The sequence below is a fragment of the Oncorhynchus mykiss genome, chromosome 13, assembly GCF_057628025.1.
Source record: "Oncorhynchus mykiss isolate SJ-2025 chromosome 13, ASM5762802v1, whole genome shotgun sequence".
Classification (NCBI taxonomy): domain Eukaryota; kingdom Metazoa; phylum Chordata; class Actinopteri; order Salmoniformes; family Salmonidae; genus Oncorhynchus; species Oncorhynchus mykiss.
In genome coordinates this window covers 59,550,253-59,572,174 of record NC_143034.1, presented here as the reverse complement: position 1 = coordinate 59,572,174, position 21,922 = coordinate 59,550,253, and the positions used below count along the sequence as shown (strand labels likewise).

The 21,922-nt window shown below is 45.2% G+C and overlaps 2 protein-coding genes across 4 annotated transcripts in view; one reads left to right on the top strand and one right to left on the bottom strand.

The window, feature by feature from the left end:
• LOC149978942 (uncharacterized) overlaps window positions 1-20,407 on the top strand; it is a 37,144-nt gene extending 16,737 nt beyond the window's left edge. Inside the window, exon 4 of the mRNA XM_090194537.1 lies at window positions 20,368-20,407. Within this exon, the coding sequence (XP_090050663.1) occupies window positions 20,368-20,407 (40 nt within the window). The remainder of the gene's footprint in view (window positions 1-20,367) is intronic.
• The window catches only part of LOC110486711 (acid-sensing ion channel 2), a 445,230-nt gene that overhangs the window by 98,997 nt on the left and 324,311 nt on the right, over window positions 1-21,922 (bottom strand). The window lies entirely within an intron of this gene.

Here is a 21,922-nt window from a genome sequence, read left to right as displayed (position 1 = left end):
GAAACATTTCAGTCACCAAATTGGATTTATTCAAGGAAAAAGACAGGGGAGGTGTAAAACTGGTGTGTCTGGTCTAAAGCAGAGGTAGGTGGGAGCTGTGAGGAGTTGTGAATGTGGGTTTTGTAGCCCAGTGTGTCTGATGAATTCCGCTTGTTCACATACACTGTTATACACTATATATACAAAAGTATGTTGACACCCCTTTAAGTGAATCGTTTCGGCTAGTTCAGCCACACTTGTTGCTGACAGGTGTATAAAATCGAACACACAGCCATGCAATAAACATAGACAAACATTGGCAGTAGAATGGCCTTACTGAAGAGTTCAGTGACTTTCAAGGTGGCACCGTCATAGGATGCCACCTTTCCAACAAGTCAGTTTTGTTAGATTTCTTCCCTGCTAGAGCTGCCCCGGTCAACTGTAAGTGTTGTTATTGTGAAGTGGAAATTTCTAGGACAACAACAGCTCAGCCGTGAAGTGGTAGGCCACACAAGCTCACAGAAAGTGACTGCCGAGTGCTGAAGCGCGCAGCGGGTAAAAATCCTCTTTCCTCTGTTGCAACACTCACTACCGAGTTCCAAACCTCCTCTGGAAGTAATGTCAGCACAATAACTGTTTGTTGGGAGCTTCATTAAATGGGTTTCCATGGCCGAGCAGCTGCACATAAATCTAAGATCCCCATAAGCAATGCCAAGCATTAGCTGGAGTGGTGTAAAGCTCATGCTTCACCATCTGGCAGTCCAATAGACAAATCTGGGTTTGGTGGATGCCATGAGAAAACTACCTGCCCAAACGCATAGTGCCAACTGTAAAGTTTGGTGGAGGAGGAATAATAGTCTAGGGCTGGTTTTCAAACCCTGACCTCAACCCTATCAAACAACTTTGATGTCACACCCTGATCTGTTTCACCTGTCTTTGTGCTTGTCTCCACCTCCCTCCAGGTGTCGCCCATCTTCCTCATTATCCCCAGTGTATTTATACCTGTGTTCTCTGTTTGTTTGTTGCTAGTTTGTCTTGTCTTGTCAGGTCTTACCAGTGTGTTTTCCCATCTCCCTGATTTCTCAAGTTCTGTTTCCTAGTTTCTCCGTTCTGTACCTGCCTGACTCTGACCCGTTTACGAACCTCTCCCTGTCTTGACCCCGAGCCTGCTGCTCTGTACCTTATTGACTCTGCCCTGGATTACAGACCTCTGCCTGCCTTTGACCTGTCTTTTGCCTGCCCCCTGTTTGTGACTCAAGCTGTCTGCATCTGGGTCTTATCCTGAGTTCTGATATCTGGGATGAATTGGAACGCCGACTGCGAGCCAGTCCTAATTGGCCAACATCAGTGCCCAACCTCACTAATGCTCTTGTGGCTGAATGGAAGCAAGTCCCCGCAGCAATGTTCCAAATTCTGAAAAGCCTTCCCAGGAGAGTGGAGGTGTTATAGCAGCAAAGGGGGGAACAACTCCATATGAATGCCCATGATTTTGGAATGAGAAGTTCGACAAGCAGGTGTCCACATACTTTTTGTCATGTAGTGTTGTAGTGTATTTCTATGTGGATGGAATAGAAAATATCTTTATATAAAACAAAAATATAAACGCAACATGCAACAATTTCGAAGATTTTACTAAGTTACAATTCATGTAAGAAAATCAGTCAATTGAAATTAATTAATTTGGCCCTAATCTATGGATTTCACATGACTGGGAATACAGATATGCATCTGTTGGTCACAGATACCTTTTAAAAAAGGGAGGGGCGTAGATTAGAAAACCAGTCAGTATCTAGTGTGACCACCAGTTGCCTCATGCAGCGTGACACATCTGCTTCACAAAGAGTTGATCAGGCTGTTGATTGTGTAATGTTGTCCCACTCCTCTTCAATGGCTGTGCAAATTTGCTGGATATTGGTGGGAACTGGAATTTACTGTTGTACACGTCAATCATCCCAAACATGCTCAATAGGTGACATGTCTAGTGAGTATGCCACCCATGGAGACCTGGGACATTTTCAGTTTCCAGGAGTGTACAGATCCTTGCGACTTGTGGCTGTGTATTATCATGCTGAAACATGAGGTGATGGTGGCAGATGAATGGCATGACAATGGGCCTCAGGATCTCATCACAGAATTTTGTGCATTCAAATTGCCAGCGATAAAATACAATTGTGTTCATTGTCTGTAGCTTATGCCTGCCCATACCATAACCCCACCACCGCCATGAGGAACTTTGTTCACAACGTTTACATCAGCAAACTGCTCGCCCACAAAATGCCATACATGCTGCCAACTGCCCGGTACAGTTGAAACCGAGATTCATCCATGAAGAGCACATTTCTCCAGTGGCCATTGAAGGTGAGTGTTTGTCCACTAAAGTCGGTTACGACGTAGACGAACTTCCCTGAGACATTTTCTGACAGTTTGTGCAGAAATCCAGTTTTATCAGCTGTCCACAGTTTTATCAGCTGTCCACAGTTTTATCAGCTGTCCACAGTTTTATCAGCTGTCCACAGTTTTATCAGCTGTCCGGGTGGCTGGTCTTAGACGATCTGCAGGTGAAGATGTCGGACGTGGAGGTCCTGGGCTGTCGTGGTTACACGTGGTCTGCGGTTGTGAGACCGGTTGGACATACTGCCAAATTCTCTCAAATTACGTTGGAGGTGGCTTATGGTACAGAAATTAACATTACATTGTCTCTTAACAGCTCTGGTGAACATTCCTGCAGTCAGTATGTTAATTTCACGCTTCCTCAAAACTTGAGACATTTGAGGTATTGTGTTTTGTGACAAGACTGCACATTTTAGAGTGGCCTTTTATTGTCCCCAGCACAAGGTGCACCTGTGTAAAGATCAAGCTGTTTAATAAGCTTCTTTATATGCCACACCTGTCAGTTAAAGGGATTATCTTGGCAAATGAGTTGGGATGTAAACAAATTAGTGCACAATATTTGAGAGAAATAAGATTTTTGTTCATATGGAACATTTCTGGGATCTTTTATTTCAGCTCATGAAACATGGGACCAACACTTTACATGTTGCATTTATAATTTTGTTCAGTGTCATTTTGATAAGGACCTCCACCTGTGGTGAATGTCAACTGGCTGGTGGTTTTGCTCCATCACGTTTCGAGTGTTCACCTTCAGCCCCACGTCACTATTGACATTTAACTCTGGTAGGGATGAAAACCTCCCCGCCCGGTGATTGATGATGCCAGGTCAGCCATGATGACTCAACTAGCACTCCATTAGAGTGTCAGACGGGACGGTGAGGAGGGAGAAATCAAGCCATCTCCTCTACTGATTGCAGGACACTGGGATGAGTGGGATCATTGTGTACCAGACACGCTCAATGACACAGAGTGGAGAGGATAGTTAGAATTGCTCATGTGGAACAGCATATTACCATACATATAATATATTCAATGTTATCTCAATGTAATGTACTGTACTTCAACCTCCTATTAGATCAAAGGTCAAATCACGTTCTATTGTCTTGTTTCTTAGATGACCATGAATGCTTGAATCTGCTATAGTAGACCTGTTTCCTCTGTACTCTCTATATATCAGCAACATCTGTTGGTAGTCAAGTGGTGTCCGTCTCTACATGTCTGTGATTATTCCATCACGGGAAGTCAGTGTTTGTGTCAGTATGTGTGTGTGTGAGTGTGAGAGAAGTGCTCTGTGTGAAGAGACACCACTGTGACCTTTGTCACCATCAGTATGGAGGACACTCAGTAAACAGAGCACTGCAGCACAGAGACACTGCACTTTCCTGCATCACTAATCTCTCTGTTTTTGTCTGTCACTGTCTCCCTCTGTTCACTCACAGAACAGAACCCCAGGAGGGCAGGGGGATCAGAATGAGCCACTCTCTCCATAGCCAGCACAGAGGCAGCGCTGGGCTTAACGACCTAAGTGGCTAGAATGGCTCCTAACACCTGCTCTCCTCAGTTTTCTTCTAAGCAGGTTAGAACAGGCAGAGTGAAAGACAAGTGGGAGGGGCAGCAGGGAAGAGGAAGAGAGATGGAGTTAAGTGCTTATTTCTCTTGGAGGAGATGTGGGTAGGTGCAAGGTATGAGGTGGTAGATCTGTGACCTTGCTTTACTGTGTCTGATTGGCTGCCACTTTAAAATGGCAGCCGTGTGCAGCACAGATAGGAGCTGCGGCTCACAGTTGTTTTAAGGAGAAAATTGTTCTGAGCTCTGCCTGATCCTTGGAACAAGTTTTTCCTCAACACAGTGAAATTAATACTAAAGGGCGCCATTAAATCATTAAAATGGCCTCCCATTCAGGGACCGATGCTGCATGCCTTTTCATACCCACTCTAAACTCCTCTAATAATGCACTAAACAGGGGGGATAAAAAGAGAGAACAAGTCTCGGGCCCTTTATGAACTGAACACGTTGAAAAATGATCAAAGTCCACTCAAAAGGATGATTTCCTATCTCTTATTACTGTATTTGGTACGGTGGAGAGCTCCTGGCAACTCATTGATACTTCTTTATTATGGAGCCATCTGCAATCTCATGTCATTGATATGACATGTCATTAGCAGTCATTGTATCACATGTCAGGTTAGCTAGCTAGCAACTACTGACTTGTCATGACACACTGCTATTCAAGGGTACTTGTTAGCAGCATGACCAGCAGGGCTATCTACGGTTAGCAGAGATCTCAGTGTTTCTGTCAGAGACAGCTAGCGTTAACCCAGGGGCAGACAGAGAACTGGGACAGGTGTGTCAGAGTCAGTCGGTTCAATCCCCTCACTGACTAACGTTCTGCTTTGATACCTAACTGCTTGGAGCCGCTGTCAATTATGTCTCTTGCCCCCAGTGGGCTCCTGTCTACCTTCTCATCCTCTCCCCCACTTTCCCTCTCGCCCTCTCCCTCTCCTTCTCCCCCGCTCTCCCTTTCCCTCTCTCCAAGCTTGGACTTTACTGAACTCCATCCACAGGTCATGACTTATCATAACTTTCTCTTTAGGACAAAAACTATCTGCTCCAAGTCTAGGATTGATTGTGGAAAGGTCTGATACAGGTGTGTCTTGTCTATGTGGGACTGAGAGTGACGTGTCAGTAATGATCTGTCACCCTCCCTGCTGATACACACAGAGCTCCTGAGGCTGAGGACTGACATACATGTCATGCTAATGCTTTTATTGAGAGGCCATTAAGAAGGACCCTGGCAGGGAGATTGAGGAGTAGAACTATATTTAGAAGAAAAAGTGGAGAGAGAGAAAGAGAGAGAGAGAGAGAAAGGAGAGTGGAAGATAGTGAGGGAGGAGAAAGAGATAGGGAGTGAAGAGAGCGAGAGATAGAAAGAGTGAGTTTGTGTGTGACAATGAGCAAAAGAGAGAGGAGAGATATAACGAGAAAGAGATAGAAAGAGTGAATGAGAGGGGTAATAGACAACTGGAGAGAAAGTACACACAGAAAATTATTGCTCTTAAGAGTGAAAAAGTTTTGGGGCTATTCAGCCCGGTTCGAATAGATTTTATTTCAAACACAAAGCCATGAGGTGACCCATTCAATTACAACAGAGAACCACCTTAATCCCAGTAATCTGTCTGTGGCTTTAATATGAAGGCTGTGGAGTCTATCTGCTGTGTGCTCACTGGACTGGGGCCATGGATACAATGGCCTGGATGGAGTCTGTCTGGGGAGAAAAGATAGATATTTTCTCTCTGAAATTCAAGCTGCTTTATTGGCATGTAGAACATTGCATCAATATTGCCAAAGCAACAATGTATACAATATACATTGTAATAAAATGATGAATAATAATAATATCAAATGGTTGTAAATAACAACAATAAAACGGTAACAGTCAATAGGAGAAATACAATAAATAGAAAAAGCTAAACATGGAAAAAGAAACTATACCTAACTTATAACTAACTAACTGTCATCCTCACCATTATATCAATACTACATGACCATCATCATTACTACTACTACCACCACCACCACCATCATTAAACTGCTATCATTACCATCACCCTTATTGCCCGTACCACTACTATTTGGAATGATAATCACAATAATAATAATGATAATAATAAGTAAGTTACTGCTTACTATGCAGATGTTATTATTCAGTGTCCCACAGGCTATGGCTATGCTCCTTCGCCCAGGAGTATTTTTTGTTTTTGCTCTGGGTTTAATAAGTAAAAATTTGGAATAAATGTTGTAATTTCTGTGAATAATGAATCTCTTGTTGAGGAATATTTCTCACAGTAAAGGAGTAAGTGCATCCCTGTTGATCTCCCCTGTCATGCAGTGACCACATTTTTCTGAGAGGGAGAGAGGGAAAGTGGGGGAGAGGATGAGAAGGTAGACAGGAGCCCACTGGGGGCAAGAGACATAATTGACAGCGGCTCCAAGCAGTTAGGTATCAAAGCAGAACGTTAGTCAGTGAGGGGATTGAACCGACTGACTCTGACACACCTGTCTGTCTCTCTCTCTCTCTGACTCTCTCTCTCTCTCTCTCTCCCTCTCTCTGTCTCTCTCTCTCTCTCTCTGTCTCTCTCTGTCTCTCTCTCTCTCTCTCTCTCTCTCTCTCTCTTTCTCTGTCTCTGTCTCTGTCTCTGACTCTCTCTCTCTCTCCCTCTCTGTCTCTGTCTCTGTCTCTGTCTCTGTCTCTGTCTCTCTCTGTCTCTGTCTCTGTCTCTGTCTCTCTCTCTGTGTCTCTGTCTCTCTCTGTCTCTCTCTGTCTCTCTGTCTCTCTCCCTCTCTCTGTCTCTGTCTCTGTCTCTGTCTCTCTCTCTCTCTCTCTCTGTGTCTCTGTCTCTCTCTGTCTCTCTCTGTCTCTCTGTCTCTCTCCCTCTCTCTGTCTCTGTCTCTGTCTCTCTCTCTCTCTCTCTCTCTCTGCGTATGTGTCTGCATGTGTGTCAAATCAAATCAAATCAAATTGTATTGGTCACATACACATTTTTAGCAGATGTTATTACTGGTGTAGGAAAATGCTTGTGTTCTTAGCTCCAACAGTGCAGTAGTATCTAACAATTCACAACAATACATACAAATCTAAAAGTAAAATAATGGAATTAAGAAGAATATAAGTATTAGGACGAGCAATGTTGGAGTAGCATTCACTAAATTACAGTAGAATAGAGTACAGTATATGCATATGAAATTAGTAAAGCAGCATGTAAACATTATTAAAGTGACTAGTGTTCCATTATTAAAGTGACCAGTGCTTCCATGTCTATGTATATAGGGCAGCAGCCTCTAAGGTGTAGGGCTGAGTAACCGGGTGGTAGCCGGCTAGGGATGGCCGGCTAGTCGGATGGCCTTGAGATAGAAGCTGTTTTTCAGTCTCTCAGTCCCAGCTTTGATGCACATGTACTGACCTCGCCTTCTGGATGATAGTGGAGTGAACAGGCCACGGCTCGGGTGCTGAGGGTGTCCTGGAGGGCAGGCAGTGTGCCCGCTGTGATGCGTTGGGCAGGCCGCGCCACCCTCTGGAGATCCCTGCGATTGCGGGCGGTGCAGTTGCCGTCCCATGCGGTGATATAGCCCGTCAGGATGCTCTCAATTGTGCATCTGTAAAAGTTTGTGAGGGTCTTAGTGGCCAAGCCTTCTTCACCCACACTGTCTGTGTGGGTGGACCATTTCTGATTGTCAGTGATGTGTACACCGAGGAACTTGAAGCTTTTCCCCTTTCTCCACTGAGGTCCCGCCAATGTGGATATGGGTGTGCTCCCTCTGCTTTTCCTGAAGTCCAAGATCAACTCCTTCATTTTGTTGATGTTGAGAGAGAGGTTATTTTCCTGGCACCATTCCGCAAGGTCCCTCACCTCCTCCCTGTAGGTTGGCTCGTCATTGTTGGTAATCAGGCCTACTATGGTTGTGTCGTCTGCAAACTTGATGATTGAGTTGGAGGCGTGTGTGGCAGGGAGTGATCAGGGAGTATAGAAGGGGGCTGAGTACGCACCCCTGTGGGGCCCTTGTGTTGAGGATCAGTGAAATTGGAAGTGTTGTTTCCTACTTTCACCACCTTGGGGCGGCCGTCAGGAAGTCCAGGACCCAGGGCCCCGAGCTTGATGAGGAGCTTGGAGGGTACTATGGTGTTGAAGGCTGAGCTCTAGTCAATGAACAGCATTCTTACATAGGTATTCCTCTTGTCCAGGTGGGATAGGGCAGTGTGCAGTGCAATGACAATTGCATCGTCCGTGGAGGAATTGGGACAGTAAGCAAATTGAAGTGGAGCAACTCTAGTCCTCGGGGGCTTGATTGGTGTCAAACTTTTCTCCATCCCTAGGAAACACATCTGATTAATAATCAGATTGCATTCTAAACTGAAGATCATGATTAGGTGATTATTTGAGTCAGGTGTGTTAGCTGGGGCTGGGGCAAAACTGTGACACCAATTAGGCCCTTGAGGACTGGAATTTCCAGTTTAGCTCTTCTGGGAGCAAGACGTCAGCGTCCGCTGGCATTCCCTTTGTAACCGTGATTGTCTGTAGACCCTGCCACATACGTCTTATATCTGAGCCATCCACTTTGTCTCTGTACTGATGTTTTGCCTGTTTGATTGCCTTACGGAGGAAACAACTATTCAACCATATTCCCAGCCACCTTGCCACGGTGGTTTGCGCTTCCAGTTTAGCACGGATGCTGCCATCTATCCACGGTTACTGGTTTGGGCAGGTTTTAATAGTCACAGTGGGAACAACATACCCTATACATGTCCTGATGAACTCAGTCACCGTGTCCGTGTATACGTCAATGTTATTATCCGAGGCTACCCAGAACATACCCCAGTCTGCATGATCAAAACAATCTTGAAGCATGGATTCTGATTGGTCAGACCAGTGTTGAATAGACCTAGCATGGGTACTTCCTGTTTGAGTTTGTGGCTATAAGAAGGGAGGAGCAAAATGGAGTCATGATCTGATTTGCGGAAGTAAGGGCGGGGGAGGGCCTTGTAGGCATCCTGGAAGAGAGAATAGCATTGGTCAGGTGTTTTCCCAGCGTGAATACTACAGTCAAGTGTTGAAAGAACTTCAGTAGCGTTTTCCTCAAATTTGCTTTGTTAAAATCCCGAGCTGCAAATAGTGTGTGTGTGTGTGTGTGTGTGTGTGTGTGTGTGTGTGTGTGTGTGTATTTCCCCAGCAGCCCTGCGGTGTGACTGTACAAACTAAAGGTGTGTAGTCGTCACCAAACTCCTTCACCTCTCATCGATCCTCTCATCCGCAGGTGACAGGGCAGAAAATAGAGAAAATGAGATATGGAGGTTCTGAGTGACAGAAAAAGAGAATAAGTTAAATATGTCGTTTTTAATGGTTTTCTCGGGTCCCCCGCTCGTTCTCTGTACTGGAGACACACATTTCCAATATCAAAGCCTCTATCGCTCCCTCTTTTCCTCTCTCTGCCTCTCTCTCTCTCTTTTTGCATCTCACTACAATCATTGCTATTGCGAATAGAAACACTCCAACCAGCTCGCTCTGCCGCTTGCTTTCCTTCTTTCTGTCCCTCCCTCTTGTCCTCTCTTTATCTGTTCAATTAGAATTCTTTCTCTTGTGCTCCTTCTGTACGTGTCTCTTACCTTTCCTCTTTCATCTCCTGTCCGACGCAGATCAATTCTCCATGGTGCACCTCTGTTCCCTGGCTATAGACATCAGCCCCATAATGGAGGAGCCACAGTATAGAGGCCAGAGCAAAGACACTACAAAAAGGCTAGATCTCCACAGTGAAGCTCAGAACACACCCCAAATGCCCGTCTAACCCTCTGTAGCCCAGCTTATAGTGAGTCAATGACCCACCACACTGGCTTTATCTCTGTGTTGTTCTCATCATGGTTCAGTCCCACCTCGAGAGAGACGACAGAGAGACAAGGTTTTGTGCAAATTCGCCAGTGCCTGAGGCGTGTTATTTGAGTAATGAATAATTACGGGATCATATGCCACACTACACTGCAGTGAACAGCATAGTGCTCTTTCTCATCCTCAAATATTCCAGTGGAAGAAAATAATATGAAAGAGGGAGGGAGGGTGAGAGAGGGGAGATAGAAAGCCTGAGAATGAAGGGAGGTCATTAAAGCACATATGTGAACAGGGTGGTAACACTTTACTTGACACCCAGTGTCATAACACATTATGACACAGTCATAACCATGTCATAATATGTCATAACAGCTGACTTCTTGCCATAACATGTCTTAATATGGTCATAACACTGTCATGACACATACATTGAAACCTGTTGAGACATATACTACATGACCAAAAGTATGTGGAAACCTGTCCGTCGAACATCTCATTTCAAAATCATTGGTATTGGTCCCCCCTTTGAAGTTGGTCCCCCCTTTGCTGCTACAACAGCCTCCACTCTTCAGGGAAGGTTTTCCACTAAATGTTGGAACATTGCTGTGGGGATTTGCTTCCATTCAGCCACAAGAGCATTAGTGAAGTCGGGCACTGATGATTGGCAATTAGGCCTGGCTCGCAGTCAGTATTCCAATTAATCACAAAGGTGTTTGATGGGATTGAGGTCAGGGCTTTGTTTAAGTCAGTCAAGTTCTTCTACACCAATCTCGACAAACCATTTCTGTATGGACATTGCTTTGTGCACTGGGGCATTGTCCTGCTGAAACAGAAAATGGCTTTCCCCAAACTGTAACCTCCAAGTTGGAAGCACAGAATCGTCTATAATGTCACTGTCTCGTTATGATTTCCCTTCACTGGAAGTAAGGGGCCTAGCCCGAAACATGAAAAACAGCCCCAGACCATTATTCCTCCTCCATCAAACTTTACACTATGCATCCAGGCAGGTAGCGTTCTCCTGGCATCTGCCAGATGGTGAAGCGTTATTCATAATTCCAGAGAACACGTTTCCACTGCTCCAGAGTCCAATGGCGTTGAGTTTTACACCTCTCCAGCCGACGCTTTGCATTCCGCACGGTGATCTTAGGCTTGTGTGCGGCTGCTCGACCATGGAAACCCATTTCATGAAGCTCTCGACGAACAGTTTTTGTGCTGACGTTGCTTCCAGAGGCAGTTTGGAACATGGTAGTGAGTGTTGCAACCGAGGAAAGATGATTTTTACCCGATAGGCACTTCAGCTCTCGACGGTCCCATTCTGTGAGCTTGTGTGGTCTATCACTTCATGGCTGAGCCGTTGTTGCTCCTAGACATTTACACTTCACAATATCAGCATTTCCAACTGAGATGTTGGAAATGTGGCATACATTTTTTGAAATTGATTATTGCGCACAAATTGATGTCAGACATGCACCTACCCCAATGCTGTCTTACTGATGACTGGGATGAGATAGGCTGGACTGGGGGCTTGTAGGCCTGTTGTAAGGCAGGACCTCACCAGACAACAACGTCGCCTATGGGCATAAACCCACCGTCGCTGGACCAGACAGGACTGGCAAAAAGTTCACTGACGTTACAGGGAAGACATCCTCCTCCCTCATGTGGTTCCCTTCCTGCAGGCTCATCCTGACATGACCCTCCAGCATGACAATGCCACCAGCCATACTACTCGTTCTGTGCGTGATTTCCAGCGAAGAGCCCCGATCTCAACCCCATTGAGCATGTCTGCGACCTGTTGGATCGGAGGGTGAGGGCTAGGGCCATTCCCCCCAGAAATGTCTGGGAACTTGCAGGTGCCTTGGTGGAAGTGTGGGGTAGCATCTCACAGCAAGAACTGGCAAATCTGGTGCAGTCCACGAGGAGGAGATGCACTGCAGTACTTAATGCAGCTGGTGGCCACACCAGATACTGACTGTTACTTTTGATTTTGACCTCCTCTTTGTTTAGGGACACATTATTCAATTTCTGTTAGTCACATGTCTGTGGAACTTTTTCAGTTTATGTCTCAGTTGTTGAATATTGTTATATTCATACAAATATTTATGTTAAGTTTGCTGAAAATAAACACAGTTGACAGTGAGAGGAGTTTACGTGATAGGCCTATCTGGCTTATATGATTACGAAGGCCATCATGCTTCATGACAGGCAAGGTATTTAAAATGTTGGGGAAAATTAATTACAACAACAACAAAGGAATTAAGAAACAAACTTTCAAAGGAAACAAAACTTCTTGTCAGGGAAAAAACTTTTGAATAAATGTGTGACCGGCAGTTCCGCAATACAGACAACTTTGGGTGTTAAGTTTGGGTACGCTTTCGGCTGGAGACAGTGGGGCAAAGGTACAGGACGGCAGGCAGGCTCAGGGCAGGCAAAGGGCAGTAATCCAGAAAGGTGGGGCAAAGGTACAGGACGGCAGGCAGGCTCAGGGCAGGCAAAGGGCAGTAATCCAGAAAGGTGGGGCAAAGGTACAGGACGGCAGGCAGGTACAGGGCAGGCAGGGTCAGGGCAGGCAAAGGGCAGTAATCCAGAAAGGTGGGGCAAAGGTACAGGACGGCAAGCAGGCTCAGGGTCAGGGCAGGCAGAAAGGTCAACACTGGGAAAATTAGTAAACAGGAAAAATCAAGAGACAGGAACAGAGAGAAAAACACTGGTAGACTTGACGAAACAAAATGAACTGGCAACAGACAAACAGAGAACACAGGTAAAATACAGAGGGGATAATGGGGAAGATGGGCGACACCTGGAGGGGGGTGGAGACAAGCACAAAGACAGGTGAAACAGATCAGGGCGTGACACCTGGGGCGAAGGTATCCCACAGGTGACTGTTTCATGTCTATCAGGTCATAATGAGGAAGTGGGTGCCTTCGCTTTTAGCTTGCCAATTAATCAGGACATCCATTCCACTGCGTCAGCCCAGGCCCAGACAACATTACAGCCACGTGTGCTCCAATGAAAGCCCTGCTTTCACATTCTCCCACAGAAGAGTTCTAATATGGAGAGTCCCTGGGGTAACATAGCACTGTCTAAATAGGCAGAATTAGATGTGGTTAACTTGCCTTTCAGTCACATTATTGTGGACTCCTACAGCCAATGTGCAAATGAACACCTCAGAAGGTCAACAATCAGGAGTTCAACATCACTCTGCTGTATGTCTGTGTGGAAACAACAGTGTTTCTTGAAGAAAGCACCTCAGGAGGTCAACAATCAGGAGTTCAACAATCACTTATCCCAATGCTGTATGTCTGTGTGGAAACAACAGTGTTTCTTGAAGAAAGCTCAGTTTTAGGTTGAGGCTGCTGTATTCAATCAGTCACTTCCTTCTTTTCAGTGAATACCTTATTTTATGTATGAAAACACATTCACTTAAATGACCACTGATACTTTATATGTGTGGTTGAGCCAGCCAAGCAGTGATGAGGAGCCATCTTGAAGGAAAGATGCTGAGGCTGAGACCAGTTACAGACAGCAGCAGCAGCAAGCACCAGCTAACCCTGGAGGAGAGAGCTATTAGCCTGGCTGGATTAGCATCTGACACCCAGCAGCCAGCACCCTCAGATCTCCCTTCAAAGGAGGGGCCTAGAGTGCCACAACAAATTGTCGTGACCAAGAGAGAGAGAGAGAGAGAGAGAGAGAGAGAGAGAGAGAGAGAGAGAGAGAGAGAGGAGAATCAGAGCTGATGTCAGAAGAGGGGGTGTCCACTGCCACAGAGGAGAGAAGCAATTTGCAGCCATCCCCAGCCAAACATTGCAGTAGCTGAGGAACTAGGTATATTGTCGTGTTCCAGTCGGAGGAGGAAGTGTAGGCATCGGCAGAGGTGAAGCACAAAGGAGTGCGAAGTAATGATGTCACTTGTCACACATTAAATTAAAATACCCAGTGACATTTCAGAAGGGGAACGTTTTATGCTTGTACCCACTGCAGCTTTAAGGAACAGAAGGGAGGACGGTTATCGTCCTGACAGTGCTGCCCAGTTGTAACCTTAGGGAACACTGCACAAACAGGTTACTCATTGTCCTCTGTCTTCTCAGACTTTAGCAGCTCTACTTACTCTCTCTGCAGGGAAAAACAAGGGGAAATACTGCTGACTTGACATCTCTTCTTACCACCTTGTCTCTTGAGCCCTCAGTCCAGGAGGAATGTGGTGGTCATTACTTCAGCTTGAGCACCCTCATTCCAAGATAACACTGGACTGTAAGGTGTCAGTGAAATGTGCTGGTGTTATATCTACTGTATGTAGATGGTTTTTAACAACTGGATTTGTAGACATTTTTTTATTACTACAGAAGTGGCTGGACGATGATTAGATGATTATGTTTAACAACAGCCACAATACTGTGTCAAAGTGATGTTACAGAGGTTTTGACTGTTAAAGTGATGTTACAGAGGTTTTGACTGTTTAAGTGATGCTACAGAGGTTTTGACTGTTAAAGTGATGCTACAGAGGTTTTGACTGTTAAAGTGATGCTACAGAGGTTTTGACTGTTAAAGTGATGCTACAGAGGTTTTGACTGTTAAAGTGATGCTACAGAGGTTTTGACTGTTAAAGTGATGCTACAGAGGTTTTGACTGTTAAAGTGATGCTACAGAGGTTTTGACTGTTAAAGTGATGTTACAGAGGTTTTGACTGTTTAAGTGATGCTACAGAGGTTTTGACAGTTAAAGTGATGTTACAGAGGTTTTGACTGTTAAAGTGATGCTACAGAGTTTTTGACTGTTAAAGTGATGCTACAGAGGTTTTGACAGTTAAAGTGATGTTACAGAGGTTTTGACTGTTTAAGTGATGCTACAGAGGTTTTGACTGTTAAAGTGATGCTACAGAGGTTTTGACTGTTAAAGTGATGCTACAGAGGTTTTGACTGTTAAAGTGATGCTACAGAGGTTTTGACTGTTTAAGTGATGCTACAGAGGTTTTGACTGTTTAAGTGATGTTACAGAGGTTTTGACTGTTTAAGTGATGTTACAGAGGTTTTGACTGTTTAAGTGATGCTACAGAGGTTTTGACTGTTTAAGTGATGTTACAGAGGTTTTGACTGTTTAAGTGATGCTACAGAGGTTTTGACTGTTTAAGTGATGCTACAGAGGTTTTGACTGTTAAAGTGATGCTACAGAGGTTGACTGTTTAAGTGATGTTACAGAGGTTTTGACTGTTTAAGTGATGTTACAGAGGTTTTGACTGTTAAAGTGATGCTACAGAGGTTTTGACTGTTAAAGTGATGCTACAGAGGTTTTGACTGTTTAAGTGATGTTACAGAGGTTTTGACTGTTAAAGTGATGCTAAAACAAATCAAATCACATTTTATTTGTCACATACACATGGTTAGCAGATGTTAATGGCAGTGTAGCGAAATGCTTGTGCTTCTAGTTCCGACAGTGTAGTAATATCTAACAAGTAATCTAACAAATTCACAATGACTACCTTATACACACAATGTAAGGGGATGGAATAATATGTACATATAAATATATGGATGAGCGATGGCCGTGCGGCATAGGCAAGATGCAATAGATGGTATAAAATACAATATATACATATGAGATGAGTAATGTAGGATATGTAAACATTATTAAAGTGGTATTATTTAAAGTGACTAGTGATACCATTATTAAGTCCATGTATTAAAGTGGCCAATGATTTGAGTCTGTATGTTGGCAGCAGCCTCTCTATGTTAGTGATGGCTGTTTAACAGTCTGATGGCCTAGAGATAGAAGCTGTTTTTCAGTCTCTCGGTCCCAGCTTTGATGCACCTTTACTGACCTCGCCTTCTGGATGATAGCATGGTGAACAGGCAGTGGCTCCGGTGATTGTTGTCCTTGATGATCTTTTTGGCCTTCCTGTGACATCGGGTGCTGAGGGTGTCCTGGAGGGCAGGTAGTTTGCCCCAGGTGATGCGTTATGCAGACCGCACTACCTTCTGGAGAGCCTTGTGGTTGAGGGCGGTGCAGTTGCTGTAGCAGGCGGTGATACATCCCGACAGGATGCTCTCGATTGTGCATCTGTAGAAGTTTGTGAGGCTTTTAGGTGACAAGACAAATTTCTTCAGCCTCCTGAGGTTAAAGAGGTGCTGTTGCGCCTTCTTCACCACGTTGTCTGTGTAGGTGGACCATTTCAGTTTGTCCGTGATGTATATGCAGGAACTTAAAACGTTCCACCTTCTCCACTACTGTCCTGTCGATGTGGATAGGGGGTGCTCCCTCTGCAGTCCACGATCATCTCCTTGCTTTTGTTGATGCTGAGTGAGTGGTTATTTTCCTGACACCACACTCAGAGGGCCCTCACCTCCTCCCTGTAGGCCGTCTCATCGTTGTTGGTAATCAAGCCTACCACTGTAGTGTCGTCTGCATTCTTGATGATTGAGTTGGAGGCGTACATGGCCACGCAGTCATGGGTGAACAGGGAGTACAGGAGAGGGCTGAGAATGCACCCTTGTGGGGCCCCAGTGTTAAGGATAAGTGGGGTGGAGATGTTGTTTCCTACCTTCACCACCTGGGGGCGGCCCATCAGAAATTCTAGGACCAAGTTGCAAAGGGCGGGGTCGAGACCCAGGGTCTCAAGCTTAATGATACGTTTGGAGGGTACTATGGTGTTGAATGCTGAGCTGTAGTCAATGAACAGCATTCTTACATAGGCATTCCTCTTGTCGAGATGTGATAGGGCAGTGTGCAGTGTGATGGCGATTGCATCGTCTGTGGACCTATTGGGGCGGTAAGCAAACTGGAGTGGGTCTAGGGTATCAGGTGGAGTGGCGGTGATATGATCCTTGACTAGTCTCTCAAAGCACTTCATGATGACAGAAGTAAGTGCTACGGGGCGGTGATAGTAATTTAGTTCAGTTACCTTAGCTTTCTTGGGAACAGGAACAATGGTGGCCATCTTGAAGCATGCGGGGACAGCAGACAGAGATAGGGATTGATTGAATATGTTTTTAAACACACCAGCCAGCTAGTCTGCGCATGCTCTGAGGACGCAGCTAGGGATGCCGTCTGGATCGACAGCCTTGCAAGGGTTAACACGTTTAAATGTTTTACTAACGTCGGCCAAGTCGGCCACGTTGATGGAGAGCGGGCCATGTCAGTGGCACTGTATTGTCCTCAAACCATGCAAAGAAGTCGTTTAATTTGTCTGGGAGCGAGACATCGATGTCCGCGACGGGCTGGTTTTCTTTTTGTAGTCCGTGATTGTCTGTAGACCTTGCCACATACATCTCGTGTTTGAGCTGTTGAATTGTGACTCCACTTTGTCTCTATTGCTTGTAGCTACACTGTTGTAGCTACACATAGCTACACTGTTTGTATTCGGTCATGTTTTCAGTTGCCTTGCCATGATTAAATGTACTGGTTCGCACTTTCAGTTTTGCGCGAATGCTGCCATCAAGCCACAGTTTCTGGTTAGGGAAGGTGTTAATAGTCACAGTGGGCACAACATCTCTAATGCACTTCCTAATAAACTCACTCACCGAGTCAGCATGTACATCGATGTTATTGTCTGAGGCTACCCGGAACATATCCCAGTCCACATGATTGAAGCAATCTTGAAGAGTGGAATCCCATTGGTCAGACCAGCGTTGGATAGACCTAAGCACGGGTGCGTCCTGATTTAGTTTCTGCCTATAGGAGGGGAGCAACAAGATGGAGTCATGGTCAGATTTGCCAAAGGGAGGGCGGGGGAGGGCCTTGTATGCATCACGGAAGACAGAGTAGCAGTGGTCCAATGTTTTGCACGAGCAGGTACAACAATCAATGTGCTGGTAGAATTTAGCTAGCCTTGTTCTCAAATTAGCTTTGTTAAAATCCCCAGCTACATAAATGCAGCCTCAGGATATATGGTTTCCAGTTTACATAGAGTCCAGTGAAGTTCTTTCACGGCCGTCGAGGTATCTGCTTGGGGGGATATACACAGCTGTGTGAAAATGCGGTCGGCATTTGATTGTAAGGAATTCTAGGTCAGGTGAACAAAAGGACTTGAGTTCCTGTATCTTGTTATGATTACACCATGAGTCATTAATCATGAGGCATACAACCCCCGCCCTTCTTTTTACCAGAGAGATGTTTGTTTCTGTCGGCGCGACGACAGAAACAAACAGTCCTCATGCCTCCTCGCAGCATGCCTAAGGCACGTTCACGCAGATGAGCTGGGACCCGTGGCATCTTTCTTTTTGTGTTTTTCAGAGTCAGTAGAAAGGCCTCTTTAGTGTCCTAAGTTTTCATAACTGTGACCTTAATTGCCTACCGTCTGTTGCCTACCGTCTGTTAGTCTGTTAGCTGTTAGTGTCTTAACGATCGTTCCACAGGTACATGTTCATTCATTGTTTATGGTTCATTGAACAAGCATGGGAAACAGTGTTAAAACCCTTTACAATGAAGATCTGTGAAGTTATTTGGATTTTTACTAATTATCTTTGAACGACAGAGTCCTGAAAAAGGGAAGTTTCTTATTTTGCTGTGTATATATACAGTATATACAGTGGGGCAAAAAAGTATTTAGTCAGCCACCAATTGTGCAAGTTCTCCCACTTAAAAAGATGAGAGAGGCCTGTAATTTTCAAAATTACAGGCCTCTCTCATCTTTTTAAGTGGGAGAACTTGCACAAATGGTGGCTGACTAATTACTTTTTTGCCCCACTGTATATGTTAGTAAGACATAGGCTTAGTTGTTTGTGCTAAAAGGTAACACAAGCCAGCTATGTGTTGCCTGGCAACCAAACAGAATGGCAAGGACAATAGCTTTAAAAAAAACTAGGTATGAAGGAGAGATTTAAAAATCACACATTTGAAACGTTGGTTTCAGTAAATGTAGTAATTAGCAAACTAAGCCTTCCATTATTACGACTCCATGGTGTAGCTGTGGTTAATGAACCTAGTGATTTCTATGTTGAAATGGTGGGAGAAACAGAGCCAGAATACCAGGAGAGAGAGACACAACTCTTCCCTAAGGAATTATCATTAATGTGCTGGGATGAGAAGATTAAATGGGTTTAAAGTTGGGAAGAGTGGTAAGAGACAGAGTGACTATATTTAGCCAGGAGCCTGCCATGGGTTTAAGGTTGGGAAGAGTAGAAGTGGGAGAGGAGGAGCTGAGGAGAATCTCCTGACACGGATGAGGCCATGTGAAATTCGCAAAGTCTTGATTTGGAGGGATTGTCTCTCCCTCTTAGAGGAGATTAAAGAGGAACATTTTAAAGAGATGCTGAAAAGAATGGAAATGGTTAGGAAGGCGAGGGAATGCTTTGCCTTGAAAACTTTTTAAGCACACTTTTAAAAGTTTAGGCAAGGATCAGAGTGGACACAGGGAGAATGCTGTTGCTGCCGTGGGTTTTAAGAGCTTTGTCCAGAACCATATACAAGACATAATTACATTTCTGGGGCATGGGATGTTACAAGCAGGACATAAAAGCTTTGCCCCACCGAAATACAACAATGTGCCCCTCACTGAGCTTCACTATGAACAATATGCACACGCTTGGAGAGACAGACAGAGCACCTCTCTTCTCATTTACTACATTTAAAACTGAGGAAAATGTAGAGCTCATTGGTTTCATTCTAAATCCCAACAAACAAGACCATTTTCGATGCCTAAACTGTAAGAAATCATGGCTAACATCATTTGCATTCATTGCTTAACATTATTGCCAGACTGGGCATAAATCAGTCTCCTGGCACTTGATTGAATGCTATAACAAGGCCAATGTGGGGGGATTGAGGTTTCATGGTTTCACCATATTCACTGTGTCAATGAGGTAGTCCAATTAGCTCTAACATTCACCAACATGACATGCTCGTACAGGTTGATGATCCCCATCTCATGGTAATCTACCCTGCATTTCACACTGTCAAGAGAAGCCTATGGGAAATACAGAGCTTTACTACAAACTCCCTTATTTGCATAATCCCTCCCAGCAAGGTGAGGATGATAAGGTTTTGGCCTGTGTGTCTGTCTGGGCCCCTGGCAGCTAGTCAACAGTCAGCAGCTCCCTGCCTCTCCGGGGACTGGGCCTGTCTGTACTCTGGATTCAACATAAAAGCCTGATAATGATAAAAGGAGCGATAATGGCTTTACAGTCAGGCTGGGAAGACTCTGCACACACAGACAATAAAAAAGAGAGAGAGGGGAAACAACAACAACAAAACGACGAGCCAAAGAGCATCGTTAAAGAGAGAATAATACTAATAATAATAAATGGTAGTTATATGGCACTTTTCAAGGACCTAAAGTCACTTTGAAGAGGCAGATTGGTCTGGCTGTTCTGCTCTCAGACTGCTGATTGGTCAGAGCGAGAGCGATGATGCCTCGGCTTATCAACTTCCTCTCCCTTTGGTCTCACTTCTGTTCTGCCGACACAAACACAACTCTCCTCTTAAATGGAGGCCAAATGGGAACTTTGAAGCATACAAAATACATTTTCAAGTCAACATTCTACCAAATCACAAAGCACACAAATCCTCTCTCTCTCCTATAAAAACAAAAATGTCTCCCTCTCTTTCTCCCTCTGTGTCCCTGCTCTCTCTTCCATAAAAAAGAATAGAGGGCCATTGGGACTCTCTCTAATTATCTCTGTTGTCTTTGCAGTTTGAAAGCCTGTGTCCAGTCCAAGTTCTGTATCCTCTGACCTCTGCTGTCAAACACAATGCTGAGCAAACACACAGAGAAGAGAAAGTAAACAGGCTTACTGAGTCTCCGGTACCTACTGGGACACTGCCAGACAGGCTGATACACAGTGCAAATACACACGTTCACTAAAACACTCTCACACACACAAAGGCAGTCAATACAAACTTTCAAAGGGTCATATTTTCCTGCACACACACACACACACATTCAGATACACATGCTGAAAAATGACTAGCTAAATGTAAGGTCTTAAAATTACCTTCACATCTCCTCTGATCAACCTGTCCTCCCCTGTCTCAGGGCGGTGTCAGCCTGTCCTCCCCTGTCTCAGGGCGGTGTCAGCCTGTCCTCCCCTGTCTCAGGGCGGTGTCAGCCTGTCCTCCCCTGTCTCAGGGCGGTGTCAGTCTGTCCTCCCCTGTCTCAGGGCGGTGTCAGCCTGTCCTCCCCTGTCTCAGGGCGGTGTCAGAGTGTCCTCCCCTGTCTCAGGGTGGTGTCAGTCTGTCCTCCCCCACCTCAGGGCGGTGTCAGCCTGTCCTCCCCTGTCTCAGGGCGGTGTCAGCCTGTCCTCCCCTGTCTCAGGGCGGTGTCAGTCTGTCCTCCCCTGTCTCAGGGTGGTGTCAGTCTGTCCTCCCCTGTCTCAGGGCGGTGTCAGCCTGTCCTCCCCTGTCTCAGGGCGGTGTCAGCCTGTGCAGTGTCATGGTCATAGAAGGGTTTAAGTGTGCCTGTTTCCATACCATGTCCCTTCCAGGCCTCTCTGTTTCACTGAGCAGTATGTGGCAGGGGGTGCTGGATGATGACACTAGGTTTCAAAGGTCATTGGCCCTCTCTGAGCATGTCACTTGTCCCAGTCGGTCCTCCTCCCATCTGAGAGCCTGGTTGGAGACACTGGGAGACTGCAGAGCAGGGAGCTTATGCTGTCTATGATTGGATATTCCTAGAAAACTGCAGATGTGCTTTTTGTTTCTCTTATCAATTGGCGTTCAGTAACCCCAGAGAAATGTCTTCCTTCAAAACCGTGAGGCCGAATGAGGAAAGAGAGAAATGAGCTGCTGGTGACATGGAGAGAAAGATAAAGGGGTGTTAGAAGGAAACAGATCAGCCAAATGACATGGACAGACGGGCCTGTTAATACACAACCATATTTCCTCTGTCTCTAGGTCCCCCTCCACCCGCTCGCTCTATCTCTCTGACACAGACACAAACACACACAGAACCTGCCATATGCATACTGATATAGTGGGGTGTACGAGTGGTGAACGATGAGAATACATCCACAGATGCACGTGTAGGCTATATAATGATTGTGCACAAGTAGGCTATATAATGCCCATGACGACATGGACACAGACTAAGCGCACAGAAATAGACTAAGCGCACAGACATAGACTAAGCGCACAGACACAGGCAAATGTGTGTCATTGTAGCTGCTGGGAAATGACGTCCTTGTTTTGTATGATCTCCTAAATGACATGTACTGTATGACCTTTGTGCTCTGTCATTGCTCTGAAAAATG